General features: G+C 42.8%; 1 protein-coding gene across 7 annotated transcripts in view; it reads right to left on the minus strand.

Moving 5' to 3' along the window:
• Positions 1–287: 287 nt before the first annotated feature.
• LOC114697100 (LIM domain containing preferred translocation partner in lipoma) overlaps positions 288–16,678 on the minus strand; it is a 611,216-nt gene continuing 594,825 nt past the window's right edge. For all 7 annotated transcript variants that reach the window (XM_028875188.2, XM_028875190.2, XM_028875182.2 and 4 more), the window contains 2 exons: positions 11,833–11,953; positions 288–8,705 (listed from right to left, as the gene is read on the minus strand). In XM_028875188.2, the coding sequence (XP_028731021.1) occupies positions 8,577–8,705; positions 11,833–11,953 (250 nt within the window). In that variant the 3' untranslated portion in view covers positions 288–8,576. The remainder of the gene's footprint in view (positions 8,706–11,832; positions 11,954–16,678) is intronic.

The raw sequence follows: 16,678 nt of genomic DNA on the forward strand, positions 1-16,678 counted from the left end.
CGTTGATATCCTGAACCTGACAGGTCCAGAGAGGTTTGCCATTGATGTAAACCAACACTCTCTGGCGAGACTTGCTGCCATGCGCCTCTGCTCAACTGTTGGCTCTCAGTGGCCTTTGCTCCACAGACTTCATCACAGTGCTGGTCACAAAGACCCACCGCTTCCCACAAGATGACACAGATCCGTGCAGGCTCTGAATGATCTGCAACACTATGATACACATGTACACCTGCCACAGATAACCACATGGCCCCTGTGAATTTCCGTGGTTTTTTTTTTTTTTTTTAAAACAGGGCCTTCAGTACCCTGTGAGAAGTATGTGACAGGGTTGGGTACATGCCCAGATCTCACACTTACTGGCTACATTGCTTTTGGCAAGTCACTTAATGATTCTGAACCTCAGCTTTCTCTTCTAGGCCAGGGCTATTAATAACCATCTTCCCAGGGCTGTTCTATGTGTGAAAGCAGTTTGTAAGCTCTCTCAGGAATTTTATTATTTTACAGCTCTGAAATCCACGCATAGGTGCTACCTACCCAGGGGCAGAGAGCAGGCTCTTGCTATAGGGCTCTCAAATTCAAAGCTGGGGTAGAAGAGACACAATCTTCTCCTTCCAAAGACTAATGATTGCTAGCTGAACTGTAACCCAGGGCAACTGTGAGAGAATTTATACGTTTCTACATGAAATGCAGCATCACACATTCTTTCCTTAAGGATGGTGTGTTTTTGTGCTGAAGAACTGATCAGAAGTGATGAGTTTTTAGCAGTCCCACCATACTTTTGGACTTTTTCCTTGTGAAAGCTGGCGTTTACACAGTGATGTTTCCCAACATTTTAAACGTCATTATCAGTGGGTCAGATAAATGGAGCAAACTGTTCACGGGACAGTTACTAAGGAAGGGCACGAAGCTTTCTGACCACTGTCAGGACGGTTTGTTTCCTGAACAGAAAATACAACCAACAGAATTCACAAAGAGTCCAACACGTGATTGTCAGAAATCTTTTTGACTGGTTTTTATGGATGTTTAAAGCTTTTCTACTCTTTGGCTAAAAACAGAAGTTGTTTTTAAAAGTCACACATCCCCAAAAAACCAAACAAATACAGTGGAGGTAAAAACAGGGGGGAAGCTGGTATTTTATTTTGTTTTATAGGTTTGTTTTACGAACCCAGGAAGACATAAGCCCAAAGACTGGCCCTGTTTTAATGACAAGGACAGCTGAAACAAAGAGACTTCCTCACAGGGTGCTGAGTTCCTTGACAGGCGCCATTTGAGCAAACTTCACTGTGCAGCATGGAGTCAGTAAGAGAACTGGAAACAGCAAATGGGACAGATGGCTGGGAGCCCTCATTGCGTTCCTAGAAGAACAAAAAAGTAGACAAGGGCTGCTTGTTCCTTTCTGAGGGTTCAAAAGACAGGCACACTTGCTGCAAGAGCTGAGGAGGTAGTGTGGTTCAAGAAGAATGCACTTGTTGCAACAAAGACAACAGGAAGCTGTTTCTGACCAATCATCCCCTCCTCCAGCTAGAATGTTGATGGGAAGGGATTAACAGTTTATTTTTCTTTGCTGACTTTCCTCTCTCACTGAGCCTGAGTATCTGAGAGCTTCTCTTGCTGTTACTAAGACTCCAGAATCCATGCATCGTGGCCAATGCGTCTTTGCAGGAAGGAGCCTATGCTGTCCTGTTGGGCTCTTCCAACTTCCCAATGAAGCCAGTAAGTCAGCCTAGGATGTCCTCACATGTCCTCCCTGAACTCCCACAGAGGCCAATGTGAGAAACTAGTCTTTCCCATGCCACACTCCTCCCTAGGAAGAAGTACAGACTGACCTTATTGCAGTCAGCTTGAACCTCTCAGAGTGATTCAACAATGATCATTAAAACAAGGTCAGCTAAGGAATAAGGATATTGAGGAGACAAAAAAAGATAAATCCTGAATTCTTACGGAGAGGACAAACTGATCATGGAAGGAAGCTGCTTGCTTTAGACAAAAATATTAGGAATGAGATGGAAGACTTTTGACACCAAAGACTAATATTGATGCAAGACTTCCAAGTGTCAAGAACCTTTTTCTGTATCCATCACGGGAATATAGACAGCGAGATCCTTGAGAAGACAAGCAGAAAGGCAAAGGACATGGGAGTCTTTATGAGTCCAGGCAGCAGGACTCTTGTGGAGGGAATAACCCCTAGCTCACTCCCTCGCTTCTCAATGACTTGGATTCTTTCAGCACCACAGCCACTGATGCAACAAGTTCAACCAACAAACAAAACAGCGCGGGAAATAAGAGGGCTGTGTGCACACGTGATCTACCATTCGGAGGGAATTCTCTTCAAGGGAGTTTCTCAGTTACCTTTGAAGTCTTTGCATTCCTTTTCCTCTCAACCCCAAGAAAAGTGCTTTCACCCACCCTGATGGACAGCACTTGCGGAGCCACAGAGTAGATGGAAATAGAATTAGGAACTATTTGGGGGTAATGATGACACAAGAAGCAGGAAAGTAACAGGCACTGTCAATGTCAATGTCAATGAGAAGCTGAAAGACTTGGCGATATCAAAGCCACAGAGGCGAAGAGTCTAGAATCTAGAATGGTCTATGTCATTTTCCAGCTAGGTGGGGTTGCTTTGAGCAGTATTGCACACTGGCCATATCCAGTGGTAAATGTTACAGTCATCAGTCACGAAAGCAAGAGAATGCAGATCTTTATAAGGACCATAACACTGTTTACCCAGGCACTGCCTCCAAGTATGTTTGTTTGTGTTCAGCAAGACCTCCCAGCACTGGGGTAGAGCACGAGGTGACATGGTGACATCTGTATTCCTGGCAGAACATTCTGCTTCTCAGATTGAGAACTGAATTTAGAAGTTATGTTCAAAGATAAGTTCATAGAGTGCATTTGTGCCTATTTAAACAGTATTCTGTTTAAACAGTAGATGACTATCAGGATGAATGAAGTTTTGTCTTGCTTCTAAGTGGATGAGCATCTTGGAAAACTTAACTTAGCCCTTCGTTCTAAATATTACAAAAGAATTTGAGTATTTGTAGTATGCTAATTTTTAACAAATGCTAGAAGTAGAGATACTTATCATCCTGCTTAGACATTGCTATAAAACAAATACCAATCAGAAGCAAAGAGAAAAGATATGAGCATTTTTTTCCAATCAGATGGATAAAAATGTGTCTTTTACATAGCTTTCCACAATTAGTCATATGCATGGTAGCTAACTAAAATATTGTCTAAAATTTTTGCATAAGGAAGAAAAAATTAAAACAGAAAAGTAAATTAGTATCTTTCTTCTCTGTACTAAGGGAAAATATGCCTGGAAAATAATCTACATTCTAAGAAAAGTTCTAGTGCTAACCTACCCCTTGCAAATACTGTGAGTGAATTATTATAATTTAATATGGACCATGGGTTAAGTGATAATGTTAAAAACTGGGAAAATTAATAGTTTCCCCTTGCCATAAGAAAAATTATCAAGTTAATTTCAGTGGGACAAAATCATGTTCTGTCACTAAAAATCCAAGTGTTTTGTGGTCAAAATGCTTTTGAGTTAAAAACAAATCGCAGTCTAGCTTTAGAAAGTTCACTTTGCATATTCACAGGTGAGAAAACTAGATCCGTTTTCAAGAAGGACTCTATGAGTAAAGTCCCCAACAAGGCCACATTAAAACATAGCTGAAAGACAACATCTCCCTCTAGGAATATACATAACCTAAAGAGTATGCCTCTGTAAAACAAGGGTTTTTGGAGGCTAAGTATATGTTCTGGTACCTTTCTCCTCTAATGCAATCATAATGTTATGGTATCCTAACTAGACTAAAGAGACGAGCCTAATAGGGCAGTGTTAATAGGCACAATGGAAAGAAGGAATAGAGGGGGAAGGAGGAGGAACGGAGAGAAGAAAGCAAGGAGCTATGCACTTGCGTTAGATCACAGTAGCTTTGGCCAGGTTAACTGTAAAAGGTCTGAGATAAAGCTATGCCAACCAAACCTACAGCACCACAGCAGTTTCCAATGATCAACCGACTACATAACTTGTCCTGAAATATTCATGGCTGTACCATAATCCTAACTTGATCAATAATCAAGACTGTTCCTTATTAATTCAAACAAATAATAAAAATAATGATTTTAAAATGTGTGTGCTGAATGGGTGTTACAGGCTCGAGTCTCTGTCTTTATCTGAGTAAAGCAAGAAGATGATCAAATCACAAGCATTTACAACACCTAACAGATCACTTTGGCCATGAGTATGCTCTTGTTGACACTCATGAGGTCCTTCCAAACTGAAAAAACAATATATTAAGATGGAAGTGATGCAGCTCTCCCCTACCCTCCATTTTGTGTGTGTGTATGTGTATGTATATGTATGTGTGTGTGTGTTTGTGCGTGCGCGCGCGCGCAATACATCTTTGAGATCTGGGGTTTAGTATTCTATTACTGAACAATAGTCATAGTAGTGTAAACAAGATTATTTAAAAATAAGGCACAATTACAGATTGCTTTTGATTGTCTCTCATGAAAGTGCACCAGAAGAGCCATCCCAGGACATGGACTTGAGGCACATTTTGCAGAGGTATCTTTTTCGGTTGCTGGTTGTCTACAGATGGCTGAAGCAGGGGTATGGAACATGCTGTCATATTTCATTCATAACACACATGTACTGTAGCTTCAGGCAACAGATGGACAATCACTTGTTTAAACTACAAATGTGAAATACTAAGGTACAATGGCAATATTTCTAGAAATGTATATATATATATATATATATATATATATATATATATATATATATATGCCTTTCCAAGCCAAGAGGGATGGCGAGAGGCTGGGAGGTGGCATCCGTGTTTCCCTGATCTCCCTAGCAGCTGCCATAATTTTCCCGACACCCTTCAAAACTTGATAATGGAAGGATCAGGGGGCAACCAACACAGAGCTGACAGGAGAAGCCCAAACCCTATCAAATAGAAATAACACTCTTCTTCCTGACTGGTTCACATTAATAGGATTTGTAGTCACTAGGAAGATGGTTGGCAGAGTCCTGTCTCTGGTCTATCAATGCTCTACTGCAGTCTCACAGAGAGTGTTCTCCTTCCCCTGGACCCAAATACGAAATAGCTGTCCATCATCATTCAAGTCCATACTTTTTAAAAGCCCACCATAGACATATTTGCAGACATTTTTGTAGAAAACAATTAGTGTTTTCAAGTGCATTTCATTAATCAGCATATAACCCATGTAGTAATTGTGATCAGAGAGGTCATTTCATCAGGAACAGCCACGCGCTAGTGACAGGAAAAAGCCCACGTCTTTGAGCTGCAGAGACGGCAATATTTCAGGAATGCTGAGGCCTTGAGCTACGACTTGTGATGATGTCTTTGTGAGTTTTAAAGGCCATTTTGTTTGCCCAGCTCCATATTGAGCCAGTCTGAAATGGGAACCCCAACAGCTACAAAGCCTTATTCTGGATGGGAGGCTTAGCTATGGTAGAGGGCTGGTCTGTTTCATGAAAGGCTCAGAGATCCATCCCCACCACTATCAAAACAGAAAGAGAATCTTACTTTGAAATGTTCTCTGCAGAGCTCGTGACGGTGGGTTTTTTCCTTATCTATGTATTGCATTTGATACAGAATAACCAAGTGTTTGTGCTCTTGATATTTAAACAATTCAGATAGAATTTGACAAGTTTTCTATTACAGACATTATATTTTCTATTTATGTATTTAAATGATAGTGAAGCAATATATCAAAAGACAATGTGTATAATAATTAAAGTAATATGATCCTTATATCTCTACAGTAGGCAAAACTTTGAATAGCTAAAAGAGTAAAGAACAGAGTGACTGGGTATTATTTAAATCAAATTCGTAGTAGGAGAAAACAAAAAGGCAATGTAAATCATATATTAAAGAAATTGCAGAATAAAGTGGTAGGATCCTTTATACGTATTAGACCTTGTGAAAGAAAAACATCTAATTCTAAATATTTCTGTATATGTGTATGTGCACATTCGTTATTATAAAAGATAAGTCTATATTAAAAAGAAATTCACTTTAAAAATCTTTGGTAAAGATACTCTGAGGTTACTTGATGAGAAAGCGCTGAGAGGCTGTATGCAGGGAGAGCTCTGCCCAGAAAACCTCAGGGAAGAAGCTGTGGCCGGCAGCATTTTCCTGTAACTCTCGCATGTAAACATCCGGTTACAGAAGGAGTTAAAGGTACCAAACAACTAGGATGTGATTGCTCTACAGTATAAATATTACATAAATTCTTCCTCTGTTGTCTAAATTTATAGCAATATTACTACATTTCTAGACACAATTCCTGCCCTCATTAAACTGGACTCTACTTTTGGCGTAAAGACAATTTCCTGAACCATTTTATGGTGGACATTCTAGTGAGCTCAAGCAGACTGGACTGCCATCTCGGCTGTCTGACAGGCAGTGTTCTCTGAGGTCATTGGCACAGCCCAGCCTTTGATTTGGAAGACAGGAATTCAGGGACAGAGCCACCACCATATCCTGAAATCCACAAGCTACCCTCCATGACTCTCGCGAGAAGAGAAGCAAGGTAGGAGCAGGCAGTAGAGGAAGCCCCTGCAATTCATAGCTCTGGGGATGCACACTGCTTAGCGAGGAAAGTAAATAAGCCACCGATTGACCCAGATGAGCTGAGTGACAAAGGCTTAGGGGTTTCTTTTAATCACTTTTATGATGACTTCTATTCAAGTAAAATAAACTTTATGGAATTCCTGAGGCATGGCTTTGCAATTTTAAACATGCACAAGTAATTAAAAAAAATTTTGCTCTAAATGTTAAAATTAAAACTGTCAGACTAGAAGATCATCATGTCATAAAGATTTTAAAAAAAAAAAAAAAAGAAAAGTAACAGAAGGGCTGGGGACGCAGGAGCGGCAGGGTGCTTGTCAAGTGCGTGAGACCCGAGTTCAACTCCCAGCACCGTCTAAGAGAGATAAAAAGGTATTTGTGGGATTTAAGGTGACTATATTTCTAGGACTGGGTGTTACCTACAGAGGGATTCATTATATTATTATTTATACCCTTCTGTATAAAGTATTCCATAATTTAAAAGTATATATTTGTAGAAGATTTAAAAAGAGGTTTGGGAAATCTCATCCCAAGATACTGAGCAGTGAGTTCACCAAATGGCCAGCCGTGACTGCTAAGCGAGGTCTCTCCTCTCGACAAAGCCGACTGGCTCCAGTTGGCATGCAAGCGTTTCACTGGCTAATAAGAGTTCGCAGAAAGATTCTCGGCAGCCATTCTGCATATTTTTAGCTCAGAAAGACAATTTTGTTTTCAGTGATTGTCTTTGAAAGTGTGGTGTAAATGTCACACTGAAGATAGGAAAATGTCTCCTGCAATATGTACTTGAGTTGCAGAAGGATTATAAGAATAATAAGACTCTGGTTTCACAATCTTTTCCCAGCTTTTCTTTCTTTTTTAAAGAAGACGAAACATGGTTACATAACTTCATTTTATGTGTCCCAATTTGCAATTTTCAGGGAAAAAAACAGATTTGGGTCATTATAAAATGAAGAAAGATAAGATTTTGATTCCTTTTTAATACATATCCTCTGCAGATAGATGTTAACTGTAGTAACCACGTTTGTGTATTAGGAGAAAATTCACGGTACTTCTAAGATGAAGTGTTGGAGAGAATTGGAAATGTACCAAAAGCAAGTCTGCCTTATGTGCAGATAGGGTGGCGAGGAAAATCTCAAGGTGGAACTGTTGAAATATACTGGGCTTTTCAAATACAAACAGCAATCGTTTGGCTAGCATTTCCCATGTGGGTTCTTTAGCTCCGTAGTGAAATCTGGTTCTTTTTCCACTTTTTAGCTATTGGCCAATAAACGTTTTCAAATGAGCCTTGACCACTGGGCACTACAGATTACGAATTTGGATAACTGCAAACTAAATTTGGGCTCCTGTTAATTTATGTAGCTTTTTCACATAAATTCTTTATAGCCCAGCGGAAAAAATGTACAACCACCTCCCCGCTTTATGTTTACCAGGAGTTGCGAGCAGTGTAGCACAATGGGAGAATTCACCTTTGCCATACCTGGCGACAGGATGGCTAACTTCTGTAGCCACAGCCGGAGGGAAAGGTGACAGGACGGATGGGACATCAAGCTAACAGCACCTGCAGGCTGGCACATTCACCCAGGGAAAATCACGTGACAGCAAATACCACACTAAACATCTATTCAACCAGCTGAAAAGTGAGACAAGCACGGGGATTAAAAGTTCCAGGAATGCAGAAGTGAATGGGACGGGGGCATAATCTGTGCAAAAATGTGGAAGTCCTCGCAACAAAGGCTCACGAAGGCCCTACATGATTCAATGTGAAATGTGTATTCGGTAGGAACTTCAACAAATCCCATCATGTATGTGCTTCTAAAGGAAAGGTTAACAGCAGGTGAAGAACAGAGACCATCCCAGGGGTTGAGAACTTTGCCTCTATTTTTCTATTTCTTCTCTTATCTTTTTCTCGTGTTTCACTCTTCTCGGGGCCGCACGCACGCGCAGCAGCTGGGCGGCGGGCGGCTGACTCTACAGGTCGGTGCTTGCCTTGGCGGTCAACACCCTGATGCGGGCTGAGTTGCAGGTCTTGCAGAGGATGTGTCCGTCCAAGGGGTAGCAGCCTTGGTTGTCTCCTTCAGACAGAAGGCCACCACAATCCTGGGGAAACAAAGACAGAAGGGATGGAAGTGATACTGGGAAGCTCGGGCACAAACCCGGCCTCCCGAGCCGCCTTTACAAGGCTTCTGTAATGTGCCCACTGCACCCCACCCTTAGTACATGGCATAGCAGACCGTGGATGAAAGTGAATTAGAGGTTAATAACGTAAGTGCAAATGGTAGCCAGGAGTGGTGGGGCACACCTTTGATCCCAGCACTGGGGAAGAAGAGGCAGGTGGGCCTCTGTGAGTTTGACGCCAGCCTGGTCTACATAACATATTCTAGGCCAGCAAGGACTACAGAGACTCTGTCTCAAACCAGAACAAACAAATTCAAATAGCCTAAAATGACTCTTTTAGTCACTGAATATAAAAACATAGTACAAGTAGGAAAGAGCCTACAGCTCCAGCACTCAGGGCTTAATTTGCTTTCCTAAACAACAGTAAGGAAAAATAAAGTACGGTCCCTAATGCACACTACCCTTTGCCCTTAATTTTAGTATCTCTTTGAAAGAATGGACAGGTGTAAGAATGGAAGTTTATGGCTATTTGAGTCAAAGAAAAGTGATTTCTGTCATGTAGCAAGGCTACCAATGGCTTCTGCATATTTCCTGCAATTGTAGCAAGAACACAAAATTGCAAGGGCTAAGAGGACTAATAGTACATCATACTTGCCAAAAGGGACAGCACAGGAGAGAGGGACATACATTACAACGGGAGACAAGTTCTCCAGGGGCCGCTGTTAGGTTTGTGACTGTCTGTACAGGCTGGCCACAAGACTGAATGCCACTTTGAAAATAATTAAGGCAGTTTCTACCTTACCAAGCTTTTGGGATGGTCAAAGCAGGTAATGGATATGGATGCACTCTGTAAAAAATGCAGAGTTGCATAGGTGTAAAGCATTGCATTAGTGTTGGTATTGGTGAAGGTCCGTTCTGTAAAGCATTGGGTAGCACTGAATGCCAGCCCTTGCCTTTAGAAGAAACGGGAGTTTGCTTGGAGGATAAACAGAGCCATATTTAGCATTGTGTGCGCTGCTCACTTTAAGAAAAGTGGTCACATGGCTGCAAAGCTCCCCTCTGCTCTCTAAGAGTAGCAAGGGGATGAATAAAGCCATGTCTACAGCTGACAAATACTAGACTCTTGGTATAAACAGGGCTGACCCAAAGTACGACAGCTGACACAACTATGATCCATAGGAAGTTTGGCTTTGCCAAAAAGAACCAGTGGTATATTGTACTGCGAGATGTCTTCAGGCACTGAGTAATGGAACTAACAAAAAATTATTTCAACTCACGAAAACATCATTCATAGATGGCACAGTTTTAAAACTGTGTGTGCGTGTGTGTGTGTGTGTGTGTGTGTGTGTGTGTGTGTGTGCACGAGGGTCAGAAGTTGACATCTGGTGTCTTCCCCTGTCATTCTCCTTGTTACTGTTAAAGATGGAGTCTCCCAGTGAATCTAGGGCTCACTTTAAGTCGGCTAGATGAGTGGCCAGTGAGCTCTAAGGATGTGTAACAGCCCAGCAGACCCTCCTCTTTCTCCTTTCCCAAATGCTGGTGTTACTGCGCATGCCACGGCGCCTGCTTTTCACGTGGGTGCCTGGGATCCAAAGGCAGATCTCTGCACTTGTGGGACGAGTCCTTTACTGATGGAGCTGTTTTCCCTGCCCAATTTCAAGCCTTTAAGGAGTTGTCATCTACAGTCATTTGGACCCTGTAAGCGGTCCAAAGTTGACCACAGGACTGGAAACATAGACATCAGTCATAGCACCCCGAGGAGCGACACAGGAAAAAGTCAGAAGGGAGAGTGGAATGGTCTGCCTGGTGTTTCTCAGGGTAGCAGGCCGGACAAGAACAGTGGCTTGCCATCTTCCAGTTCAGTGCTCCCCCCATTTTATGGTTTTGTTTCTGAAAGTTGCTCAGCACTTAAAACAAATCTAATTTGTACAGCACAGTGTATGCAAAAAACACAAGTCAAAGCCCATGGGCATGCAATGGAGTATGGGAGGAACTTTGGCGGAGGTGGCACTTCTTGGTGCCCTCGTATCTCCTGTAAAATGACCTCTAAAGGGTCTCCACACTCTTGTGGCCTCATATGGGGTCACTGGAGAGATGATGGCCGAACACTGATGTCCTCTTCCCTGGTCATAGACCTCACACAAAGGCCATTCGTTTGTTACTGTATTTCTTCATGTTAACCTTGGAGAGGGGCACATAACCTGACCTTTACGGATGAACAAAGCACAGTGCAAAAACAGATTGTCAGTTATAGGCAAGGCAGTGGAATGGAGTGGACAAATTCTCTGGGCTCTTAGAGCCTTGCCAGCCTACAGCCTCGGGCATCTTTCAGTGAGACTATGTAGACAAGGGGATGAGAAAGCCTGCATCCCACACAGACCGGAGAAGGGGATGAAAAGTGCCGTATCCATAAGAGCTTGTAGACAAAGAAAACTGTTCGGAAGGAGGGGCCTGGGTAGCTCATAGAAGAAGGGAAAATACTTTAAAAACCATTGTCTCTGCCCTTTGCTGTATTAATGGCTGAATGTCCCTCACAGTGTCAACTAAGTTCCTCTTCTCACTTCTAGGCTGGTTATGCCTTATATATTCTCACAGCCTGACCCTGAGCCTGACTTCTCTACAGCTCTTAGCAGTTGTAACCTCCTGAGTGATACCTGGAAGCTAACTACTAAATAAATAAACCTCTCTGACTTTGAATGAGAAGTTCCTGCACCTCTGAAATGAATGAATTCTTGTCCTTCTCATTGGATGATAATGGCCTCTCTGCCCAAAGAAGCATTTGACCAAATCATAAGTTAAAGATTCATCATGATCATGATCATGATCATCACCATCATCACCATCGTCATCACTTTTCCTCCAGCTTAATAGTTTACACTGTCCTGGGACATATAGTTCTGTGTTTTGGTCTCATAGCTGCATCTGGAGGAGTAAGAACTCGAAGCGTTTGTACAGAGAGAGGGATGGTTCAGAGTGGGGTAAGTTGTGTGATGGCATTGCCTTAACAGTCTGTATCAGAGCTGAAGCCTGTCTGATCAGGCCAAGGCCTTCGCTAGGCATCAAGGTCTCCAGGTCTGCACGACTGCTCTGACTCGGGGATGCCACAGACCTCACAGCGGTAGCAGTGCACGTGGAAATCACGGTCCAGAGCCACGATGCGGACGGTCTCCTCCTGGCCCGGGGCAGGCATGATAGGCTCCTTGCACACAGAACAGCGTGGGGCAAATTTCCTGAAAACAGACAGAATTCTGGTGAGATGTCACATGCACATGCGGATGGGGAGGGGACACAGCGGGGGAGGGAAGGTGTAAAGCCACAGGCTGACACCAGGTCTGCACTTCCTGTGTGGCCTTGACCTAAAGAGAGCAAGACAGTAGAGGCATTGACAGATGGTGCACACTACGTGTCTGCCAGAGAAAGGGTGTGGACTGCTCTGTACAGAGAACCAGGGAAGAGGGTGTGGACTGCTCTGTACAGAGAACCTTCAGGAACTCTTTAGCAGGCAGCATGGATAAGCAGCAATCCTGTGCACAGAACCACGCTAGGCATGACCTAGATGAACACAGGAAACAAGGTCCTGCCTGAACATGGTTGGACACAGGTCCAGACAGGCTCTGCCTTGCTTCTAGATGTGAGTGTGCCGTCCTGGTACCCTAAACAAATTCCCAAATTCGGAATCTCTACGGCTTTTTTCCTTAAAATGTGTCTGCACTCCTAGACCAGCAAAAGCCTCACATACACAGGTTTTACCAAATGGCAGAGGTTAGTGGTTTACTATGTATTTGCTGAAGAACTTGCAATGGTAAAGTACACATTACTTCCAATTTGTTTGTATGAGGGATTTTAGCATGATCAAAGTCTATATAAACACACATGTATGCACACATGTAAGGTTTTGAAGCTATTGGTAAAGAACTTTCACATATTTCTTAATTTATTGTCATTTGCTAACAACTTTTTGTCTTAGCAGATTAGCAGGCTGAAAAATGGGCTATGAATCCATCTGTAATTTCTAGAATTTAAGGATAACATTTGTGAAAGTGTGGAATGAGACACAATTTGGAATGGACACAGATAAGAACTGAAAAACTGGTTACAGGACACATAGAACCAGCCCGCCTGAAATCCTAGTACTGGAGAGGCTGAGGCAGGAGGATCACTCTAAGTTCCAATCTAGCCTGGGCTACCGAGTGAGCTCCTATTTCAAAACGCTAAAAACAAACGACAAAGGGATATACAGAGAGATATTGAGCAAGCTACTAAAGTCTTTCATGGAAATGGTTTTAAGATTAATGATGTTAAAATTTATCTACTTGTAGTAAGACTTAAAAGGAAATAATGATAGTCATCTAATCCTCTGCCGAGCACTTCATGGTTGTCAAAGCATTTTTACATACATTATACTCTGTATGTACATTTTAATTTTCCTGGCGGCACCCAAAAGGCATCTGTATGGCTGTAATCTAAATAAATATGAATTAAGTAGCAGATCGATTGATTGCTGTGAAAGAAAAATTAAGAGGATCATGGTACAACTGCAGTAGTAATCAGGGTTGTTATAATTGATATTTTATGCAAGAAGTTTATATTCAGTGGCAAAAATTGCTTTGGATTACCTGATTATTTTTGAATCTGGGTTATCAGTAGTAAAAGACACAGACTCCTGATGTCAACTGCAGAACTTCCTTTCCCCAGCTTCGAGGTCACTGGGAGGGCAGAGGTAGCCGCAGCCTCCTCGTTTTCCCAGGCAGATGTATTCCTCTAGGACACGACTTCTTTTCTTTTTTGACTTTATCTATTTAGTAGTAATTACTTCTACATCTTTGGTGACCACTATATTGGTTCATACAGAGGAATCTGAGCGACACCTAATGCCACGAACCACCTGCTATATTTTTCTATGAGAAAGGCATTATTAGATCTGATGTCTGGCCTCACGGTCCTTCTCTAGACAGTCTGTAGCTGTGTTCTCACTAACCAATCACCCTTCCTTAGCAAAGCTGAGAGGCAAGAGCTGCTGTCGCGATCTGAGGCAGAGTTTTCCAATGCTTAGCTCGCCAAGTGGATGATAATAATAATAAATAGGGTGAAAACAGTTTTGATGGTTACTGTTTATTAAGTGCCTGTTACATGCCAAGTTCTGTTAGACACTGTACACATTATTTTCTGTTGATAGTCATGTTATTAGGAAGCGTTTTTTTAAATCATTTTTGTTCATCAGTCAAGGGAGCCATGAACCTAGTCATTTCACATCCAACATATTTTGGCAATTAACAAATGAATGCCAAATTAAACAACCAAATGGATCAATGCTATGGTTTGGATATGAAATCGTCCCTCCGGGCTCATATACTTGGCGCTGAGCTGTCAACGGATGAACCGCTGGGAGGTGACTGGATCGTGCCAGCTTTGACTTCAGCGGATTCATCCATCCTTAGAGTCCTAGCGCACTGGTACTATCAGGAGGTGATGTAGGAGGTGAGCTAGTTAGAGGAGGCAGGTCACGGCAGCATACCTTTCAAGGGCACATCTTGTCCCTGGCAGCCATGAGGTGAAGAGCTGTTCAATCACGCCTCTCCTCCATGATGTGCTGACTCGCCACAGGTCCGGAAACCGAGGACCAGCTTACTCTGGACTAACAATTCTGAAAACCATGTGTCCAAATAGACCTTCCCTACTCAGGTATTTGTCAGAGGGACAGGAAGCCTGACTAATACCACAGCTGACACCCCTGCCAGGAAAGCACAGATCACTGTGTATGCCTCACACACTAAAAAGAGCAGTGTAAGCCCGCTCTCCCGGGCACAGGACACATGGATCCAAAAGATTCCAGCACAGACCTGAGAAGGAATTCTCCATGCCTCTGTATTTGTTCTAAACCTTTTATAGTCTATCTTCTTGAAAAAAAAAAATATCTACGTTGGTTGCTGTAAAAATTTATTCACATGTATAGTTCATCACAAAACCAGGAGACACTATAATAGACTTAGCAAAATTACTCAAATATAGAGGTGGCATGAATTCATAACTGGGAATAGGGAGTGGTAAAATCAAAGAAGTCTTACTAAAATAGTAAGTTTAGCCTCTAAAGACAGCCAGGCAGGTAAAATGAGGAGGGAGTGTGTGTATGTGTGTGTGTGTGTGTGTGTGTGTGTGTGTGTGTGTGTGTGTGTGTATCTGTATGTATGTGTGTGTATGTGTGCCCACTGCCTGCCACCTCCCACATACTTGTGTACAGGACCTAAAATAGTCCCCCTACAAGGGAGTTCTCAATAGTTACTGGCGACCATGCCTGTGAAAGAGTTCAATTCCCAGTGGGCTATAGGACATAAGTCAACCTTAACCAAAGGTATTTATATGGAAATGGCCCATTTGCTAAACCTCAAGATTCTGCCCTTCATATGACAAGTTCTGAGATGCCATTTTAGAGGCTTTGCCAATAGCCAATCCTCTATCAACAATCTGCCTGTTTCTCACTTGCACAGGTCCAGTTCTGCTTGAATGAGGCCTGCCTGGATCACGGAGTCGAATAATCAGTTCTGAAGAAGACAGGGCCGCTTTCCTCGTGCCGACCTCCTGGTGAGGCCCCTTCTGCCCTGCATCCCCCCTGTTAATGCTGGCGTATTCTGCCTCCTTCCCACAAGTCCAGCACTGACAACTACCTCCGTCCAGCTTCCTGTGTCCAGTGTCTCCTTCAGCGACAGGCACAGAGAAGTTTGTGAATGTGAGAATTAAACTAAAACGTGTTTCCTAACAGCCCACAATGGAGACCCATTCAGAAGAGCCAAAAAGAAGCTTTCCCAAAGCAGAGAAGCAGGTCTGCCCCTTTTCTGGTCTCTCAGGCTGTGCAGCACACACCGCATGTTTGAAGGCTAGCACCCCATGCTGGAGGACTAGCCACTCTGTATTCTAGTACTTTTAAAGCTAAGTAATAAGAGCTTTGGGAAATGTTCTTTTATTTTCCTCCCATAGAAGGGCAGTATCCGAAAGCCACCCCCGCCCCCCACATCTGCCAACATTAGTTCTTAAAAAATAATTTCTTTTTCACGTGCATTGAAAGAGAGGGAGGCTGGGCCTTGAGATCTGCATTTCCCCCCTCCCCCTTTCAGTTGCTCAGGGCTGCTTTTTTAGAGTGTTCAGACCCACACCCTGATGTCACTTGTCGCGAGTCTCTAATTATGCTCCCCACCACTAGAAAGGAGAGATAAGCGGCAGGGACACAGACTCACATTTGTCAGAACTGATTTCCTCTTTTAATTGAGGGGTGTAATAGCTCAGGCTTTCCCAGCAACACAAATGTGTGTGCCCTGCTTACATCTACCTGTCTTTCTTGGATGGTGAAAGTCTCAAAGAGGAGAGAAACAGTGACAGAAAAACACTCCCCGTTGGTATCTTTTCACTTCCCTTAAGTAGATGCAGGGTTTTTTTTTTTTCATGTGTAATTACAAGCTAAAAATAGCAATAATGTGAAGTACAATTTATGCTTTGACTGCCCTTTAAAAAGCAAGCCTTTTCTTGTCTAACTCAAGTTGAAAATTTCTGCTTCTGTTTTTTTTTTTTTTTTTTTCTTTTTCTCTAATTCATTCAGCCTCACGACTTTGGGTGAGGTTTTTTTTTTGCTTTCGCTGCTCCTTGGGAGAGTGGTCAGGACATTCATTTTAAAAATATGAGTCTCAGGTCCCCAAGCTGCTTGTGGAAAGTACCTCCTGGAGTGTTGACCATCAGCCGTGGTGAATGAAACCCACAGCCCGTCCTGAGCCTCAGAGTGTAGCCCCAAAGCGGTCAGCAACGTGCTTCATCTTTTGGGAGCCTTACAAACCACTCTTAGAGTGACTGCCCAGTGAACGGAAGCAAGGAAGCCGCCTGCCTCGCATTAGCAAGTCATACCTGCAGCTTCCCACACCGACCTTGATAAACATGTGCGCTGAGGCGAGGAAGCAGTTAGCCAACGAACA

The sequence above is a fragment of the Peromyscus leucopus genome, chromosome 12, assembly GCF_004664715.2.
Source record: "Peromyscus leucopus breed LL Stock chromosome 12, UCI_PerLeu_2.1, whole genome shotgun sequence".
Lineage (NCBI taxonomy): Eukaryota > Metazoa > Chordata > Mammalia > Rodentia > Cricetidae > Peromyscus > Peromyscus leucopus.